Source organism: Sinocyclocheilus grahami, unplaced genomic scaffold, assembly GCF_001515645.1.
Source record: "Sinocyclocheilus grahami isolate Dianchi unplaced genomic scaffold, SAMN03320097.WGS_v1.1 scaffold1593.1, whole genome shotgun sequence".
Classification (NCBI taxonomy): Eukaryota; Metazoa; Chordata; class Actinopteri; order Cypriniformes; family Cyprinidae; genus Sinocyclocheilus; species Sinocyclocheilus grahami.
In genome coordinates this window covers 96,691-104,190 of record NW_015506772.1, presented here as the reverse complement: position 1 = coordinate 104,190, position 7,500 = coordinate 96,691, and the positions used below count along the sequence as shown (strand labels likewise).

Below are 7,500 nucleotides of genomic sequence, written 5' to 3'. Positions count from 1 at the left end.
ATGTTTTCTAATTTGAGTGGTACAGGTAGGTTTTCGTGGGAAATTCGAGCATGTTACTGCATCATTACGTCACGTCTGTAAACGTAAAGAAGTTGTCCCGGCTACTAGGCTGCCGCATGTGAGGATCCTGCAGGTCGTTAGGGTTAGCCTTTTCTCGGACTACGACATCAGCGTGCTGGAGCTGGAGACCGAGGTGGAGGTGACCAGTTATGTGCGTCCTGTCTGTCTGCCCGGCCGCGGACAGCTGCCCAAAGCTGACCAGTACTGCCACATCACGGGCTGGGGACACATGGGGAACAGAAGTGAGTGGAGAACACACACACACACACAGACACACACTCACATGCACACACAAAATCAGATTCCAAAAATTAAAGCTGCAGTCCTTAACTTTTTTTGATTAAAAATGATCCGAAATCAATATTTGAGCAAGTACATAACTAGACAGTGTTCGAAACTATCTCCTTACTTTAGCCCGATTCACAACGGTTAGCTTATAATAATGTTTTCTAATTTGAGTGGTACAGGTAGGTTTTCGTGGGAAATTCGAGCATGTTACTGCATCATTACGTCACGTCTGTAAACGTAAAGAAGTTGTCCCGGCTACTAGGCTGCCGCATGTGAGGATCCTGCAGGTCGTTAGGGTTAGCCTTTTCTCCGTTTATAGCCTTTTCTCACAGCAGCTGGAATAATTAAATGTATCATTTTGATGGATGATTGTAATCCAGAAAGGATTATGTGTAGGTCTGTAGTCATTAAGTCCAGTAATTTTGGATTTCTTTGGGATGAGGATGATGGTGAACCATGGTTTGTCATTGTTGTAGGTTAAATGAGTCCTGGTAGGAATGCACATATCTTCACAGAAACTGATATAAGATGTTACAGATGTTAAAACCCATGTGAGATGTTATAGATGTTTTAACAAGATGTTAAACACACGTGAATTAAATTTATATTCCAGTTTTAAATGTGCATGTGATTACAGATAGCCTGGGATTACACAAGATTTGTATTTTAAATAAAACCAGTTCAAAGGAAGAATAATTAGCTTTTTGGGTTAAAAGAATTTCTTAATATGAAATTCGAGTGGTATGACAATTAGAGATTAGTCTGTACAGAAATTGAAATCTACAGGTAACGCACACAATGTTCACATAGTCACGCAATGCTGATGTTGTTAACATTAACAATTTGAGAACAAAGTATAACAATAATAATAATTTGCACGGTTTGATGTGATATGAGCTAATTTATCATTAGATTTAATCACCATTGGTAGTAGGGGTGTGAATCGGCACTGGTTTCACGATTCAATTCGATTACGATTATCATGTCAACAATTCAATTCGATATCACAATGCATCACGATTATATCAAATTTAGTTTGTGAATTTTTATTAAATTATATAAGCAGGCTACTTTTTAAAGTAATTACGTTAAATAGTTAATTAATATATTAATAATTAATTAATTAATTGATTATTGTTAAGTATTTTAAAAAGTCAAAATAGCTTTCAAACATACAAGCAAATATAAAGTAATAAAGGGGTGTGTGTGTAGATTCCTCAGCATTATTGCTGTTTGATTATTAATGATGAGTTCATAAACAGTGGCAGCTTTAACAGGCTGCATTCACACTAATGCACAGATCTGTTTCCACATATCAGATGTTTTGTCCTGTTCTGAAAACATAGCTGTCTTTTTACACATTAATTTCAAATCATAAAAGTATTCGGAGATGCAAGTGCATTTAAAGGCAGCCGCGAGCTTCAGGACAAACAAACACAAAGTGCACGCGAAAGTCTCTCAGTACGTGAGTTTCGTGCATCTAATACATACTTGCATTCCAAACGGCAGAAATTAAAGCATATCCAAAGTAAAAGACTAAAATAACAGCAAGTGGAAGCAAAAGCCATATGCACGTGTCTCACAGCACATATTCTGTGCAATGAAGCCCGCCCCGATTCTCTCGCGCACACATGTGCCATATGCGGGAAAAAGCCAATCTCAGATTTAAAAATAGAGAGTGCATTTTTAATACTCGTGTGACAAGCGTGTATGCGAATGACGTCAGTAGGCTATAATCGATTATGGTCTATTACTGCATCGATGCAGAATCATTCACGTCCGCATCGCGATGCAACAATTAATTTCGACATGCATATAATGCATATAATGGCAATTATATAATAATAGTAATAATATTTTTTAAAAAGCGGGTCAAATCGGCTTCTAGGCCACCGTTGTCCCGGTTCTCCCGATGGCCAGTCCGCGCCTGATTTCCAGAGATACGCGGAACGTGCAGGATTCATATATAGTCTTTTTGCGGCTTAATATTCACAGACACTAGTCCATATCACGTTTTGATTCAAGTGTAGTGACCTACTTTTGATTTATTCATCCAAAATGTGGCATATTCTGTGACATTCCGCATTATAGGAATTCTGTTTTTATGACTGGATTCTACAAACCAGTCTGTGTTTTCCACATCGCGAAATTATAGGGCCGTATGTCTCATATTTTAGAGTAATCAGTGCAATTTGGGAAAGAAATGAATTAAATCTGTATGTGGATGCGTGTAAATATTCAAATGTAACCCCCTTTGTAATCATTAACATTTTCATATTTGTCATAAGTAACTGTAATTTAATTACACGTTTTTTTAGTAACGGCAACTGATTACAGTTACATTTATTTTGTAATTAAATTGTTACACCGTTACATGTAACTAGTTACTCCTCAACACTGATTACATGATTACACTTTTAGTAAACCGATGGCCAGTCCGCGCCTGATTTCCAGAGATACGCGGAACGTGCAGGATTCATATATAGTCTTTTTGCGGCTTAATATTCACAGACACTAGTCCATATCACGTTTTGATTCAAGTGTAGTGACCTACTTTTGATTTATTCATCCAAAATGTGGCATATTCTGTGACATTCCGCATTATAGGAATTCTGTTTTTATGACTGGATTCTACAAACCAGTCTGTGTTTTCCACATCGCGAAATTATAGGGCCGTATGTCTCATATTTTAGAGTAATCAGTGCAATTTGGGAAAGAAATGAATTAAATCTGTATGTGGATGCGTGTAAATATTCAAATGTAACCCCCTTTGTAATCATTAACATTTTCATATTTGTCATAAGTAACTGTAATTTAATTACACTTTTTTTTTAGTAACGGCAACTGATTACAGTTACATTTATTTTGTAATTAAATTGTTACACCGTTACATGTAACTAGTTACTCCTCAACACTGATTACATGATTACACTTTTAGTAAGTGTTTTATTTTGATTGGTGTTACTTTAAAAGGATTTATTTTAATTTGACATTTTTATGATTTAATTATTAGCTTTTCATAAAACTCACGAACCCCCTGCAGTTCCTTCACTAAACTCCAGTTTGGTAAACCTTGTGTCATGTAATGGTTAATGCACTTCATGTTGTTAATAACGAATGGAATATATTTTCTTACTCTTTGTATTTTTATATCAATACGATGCAAGGTTACCCTATTTAGATAAGTGTGATCAGGGCTGTTTCTTGCCAATTTGACACCCTAGGCGAAATCCCTATTGCAACCCCCCCCCCATTCAAATTGGTTGTCATAGTAACGACACTAATTTGGAAATTCAGTGCATTGAGTTCCACAAATCTGAATGCATTATTTGTAAATTGACTGTTAAGATAAACATTTTGCACAATTTAGTATCTGTAATATCATTGTGTTGCCACTAGATGCTGTACAGCCCGATGTAACAATCCCTAGTGGCTAAGACATTGCACATAAGTTACACATAATTCACACATAAATTAATTTTATTACATTTTAATTTGGATACTATATACTATACTACTACATATTGTTTAGATATTATCAATGGCTACTTTTTTGTCTTCATCTGTTTTTTGTTCAATTTTTTTTGTTGTTGTTTCTTGAAACATTGATTTAGAGTGTCAGTTATTGCATTATTATTTCAGTCAAACCTATAAAACCCCTTTGTTACCCCAAACTACATTTAAAAGCTTTATCAGTGGCATAAAAGTAACCAATGCAGCTACTTAATCATTTGCTACTCGTTAACGCGTTAACGTCCCCTTTATATAACGTGACGCTCTGCCCTCTATGACGCTGCTCCCATTAAGCGCTGTTGGAAATGAATGAATTGATTCAGCATTTCGACACCTCCGTAAGGATGCATTTAACTCGACAAAGCGGTCTAATAAAGGATGTATTGATCTCATGAATTAGCGAATTTTACTAAACAAATCATTTTTAATTGGATGTTAAAGTTTATATGGGAATATTACATGACACGCTGATCCTTTAACAATGCATTGGCGCAAAAAACGCACACCTTTTGGACAAATGTGCCACAAATACTGCCTAAACAAAATACTGATTTTGTGCACTTTATTTGCTGTACCAATATTTTAAACTGGCCTTTGAACTTAGTTTTATTGCATGGCAATAAAAAGTGTTAGCTTGCCAAAGCACTGACAGAGCCCACTGATCTAACGGCGTTGTTGAGCGCTCCAAATGCAAACTTTGCATGCAACAATCAGGCAGCTATTGACAGCACTCTGATCTAGTGGCATACAGGCATCGTCAGATGGACAGTACTCTAGCCCAATAATGTTGGGGGATCCAGTGGGGGCGGCAGTCATATTTCAGGGTGACCCTGCCACTCTTTATCACAACCCTGCTAAAAGTGCCAGTACGTGCGCTCATTGGCGCCCCTTCAGCTGCTGGCGCTCGCCTAGCTCACCTATGCCTAGAAACGGTGTGATAAATGAGTTTGGTCAAAAGTAATCTAAAACTAATCTAAAAGTAGTCTGATTATATAACCTAAAATGTGTAATGTAATGGATTACATTACTAACTACAATTTTTGTCATGTAATTTGGAATCAGTAACAGACTACAATTTGTAAGGAATCTACCCAGCTCTGCTGACGGATGTTTTTGTTGAAAAGTGATTCTGTCCTACTAGATTAGACTGAAGCTGCCATGTGTTGCCACAAGGGGGCAGAGAAGACCAGCGGAAATATTGTGCTGTTCCACAGAGCTTCAGCGCTGTTACTGTTACAGTCAGTGCAGCATCTGCTCTTCTGCTTTGACCACTTCAATCCAGAATTATTGAAGTGTCAGATTGGTACCAAAGTACAGCACTAAACTGACACTTCACTTTCGTGTCTGATCACAGTATGTGTGTGTGTGTGTGTGCGTCTCTTCTCTCGCAGTGCCATTTAAGCTCCAGGAGGGAGAGGTGCGGATCATCTCAGTCTCTCAGTGTCAGTCTTACTTCGACATGAAGACCATCACGTCACGCATGCTCTGTGCCGGATACGAGGCGGGAACCATCGACTCGTGCATGGTGAGTGTGTGTGTGTGTGTCAAGTCAAGTCAAGTCACCTTTATTTATATAGCACTTTTAACAATAATTGTAATAAAAGCAGCTTTACAATATTAAATAGGAAAATAGTGTGTAATAATGCAAAAGGACAATAGCAAACACTCAATTAAAGGCAGTTCATCATTGAATTCAATGATGTCATCATCCAGCTCAGTTCAGTTTAAATAGTATCTGTGCAATCAAGTCAATGATATCGCTGGATATTAAGTGTCCCCAACTAAGCAAGCCAGAGGCGACAGCGGCAAGGAGCCAAAACTCTATCGGTGACAGAATGGATAAAAAAACCTTGTGGGAAACCAGGCTCAGTCGGGGGGCCAGTTCTCCTCTGACCAGACGAACCAGCAGTTAAATTCCAGGCTGCAGCAAAGTCAGATTGTGCAGAGGACTCATCTGGTTCCTGTGGTCTTGTCCCGGTGGCCGTCTGAGACAAGGTCTTCACTGGGGATCTGTCTCTGGGGCTCATCTAGTTGTCCTGGTCCTGACATTCAGGGCTGTAGAAGTCGAAGAAATACAGACTGGATCAGGTGGCTACGGTGACCTCGGAATAAGAAAGAAACAGACTAATATTAGCATAGATGCCATTCTTCTAACGATGTAGCAAGTACATCGGGTGTTATGGGAAGTGTTCCTAGTTCCGGTTATCCTAATCAATGCAGCTTAAAAATCCTTTAACGGATTTGAATATTAGAGATATGTTAGTGTGTTATGTGTAAGCCAGGTTAAAGAGATGGGTCTTTAATCTAGATTTAAACTCTAACAAACAACATTTAGCAGTTGATGTTGCCAAGTGTAAACGTGTTCTGATTGACTGATGATCCAATCTGCTTGATCGGATCACGGTGATCGCATGTTAATGCCAAGTGTAAACACAGCCTAGCGGCAAGGAGCCAAAACTCTATCGGTGACAGAATGGATAAAAAAACCTTGTGGGAAACCAGGCTCAGTCGGGGGGCCAGTTCTCCTCTGACCAGACGAACCAGCAGTTAAATTCCAGGCTGCAGCAAAGTCAGATTGTGCAGAGGACTCATCTGGTTCCTGTGGTCTTGTCCCGGTGGCCGTCTGAGACAAGGTCTTCACTGGGGATCTGTCTCTGGGGCTCATCTAGTTGTCCTGGTCCTGACATTCAGGGCTGTAGAAGTCGAAGAAATACAGACTGGATCAGGTGGCTACGGTGACCTCGGAATAAGAAAGAAACAGACTAATATTAGCATAGATGCCATTCTTCTAACGATGTAGCAAGTACATCGGGTGTTATGGGAAGTGTTCCTAGTTCCGGTTATCCTAATCAATGCAGCTTAAAAATCCTTTAACGGATTTGAATATTAGAGATATGTTAGTGTGTTATGTGTAAGCCAGGTTAAAGAGATGGGTCTTTAATCTAGATTTAAACTCTAACAAACAACATTTAGCAGTTGATGTTGCCAAGTGTAAACGTGTTCTGATTGACTGATGATCCAATCTGCTTGATCGGATCACGGTGATCGCATGTTAATGCCAAGTGTAAACACAGCCTTTAATTCAGCGCATGCGGCGGAAACGATCTCTGCACTGCTGCAGACGCACCGCTCCTGGAACGCACTGCTGGACCGCAACCGTGTGCAGTGGGCACGCTTTATTAATCCGTTAACATGAGCGCAGAAAAAAATACACACCACATACGCACTGCAAACGGAGTAATGTGTGTGTGCGCTGTGAGTGTGCATGAGCGCATGGTCTCCATCCAGGAGAGCGCGCGGGCGCTGAATGGTTAAGCACTGGCAAGAATTTAAAAAGTAATGCAATTTATAAACTTTAGTGACGATGTGACACTGCCTCGACTGTGCAAGTGACAATTCCTGTGTCAACTGTGCAGCTCACTTATAGACAGACGCAATGCGGTGATTTAAATAAACTTTAGTGACGATGTGACACTGCCTCGACTGTGCAAGTGACAATTCCTGTGTCAACTGTGCAGCTCGCTTATAGACAGACGCAATGCGGTGATTTAAATATTTTGAGAGAGAAAGAGAGCGCGCGGGGATTCACTCACGCTGTTTGTGAAATTACGTCTCACACAAGGTTTTCAAATTACTTTA

At 39.4% G+C, this 7,500-nt stretch overlaps 1 protein-coding gene across 1 annotated transcript in view; it reads left to right on the top strand.

Moving 5' to 3' along the window:
* Positions 1–7,500, top strand: part of LOC107571433 (atrial natriuretic peptide-converting enzyme) — a gene marked incomplete at its 5' end in the record, with an annotated part of 34,675 nt that overhangs the window by 19,333 nt on the left and 7,842 nt on the right. The window contains one exon of the mRNA XM_016257760.1: positions 5,253–5,386. Coding sequence (XP_016113246.1) covers positions 5,253–5,386 — 134 coding nt within the window. The remainder of the gene's footprint in view (positions 1–5,252; positions 5,387–7,500) is intronic.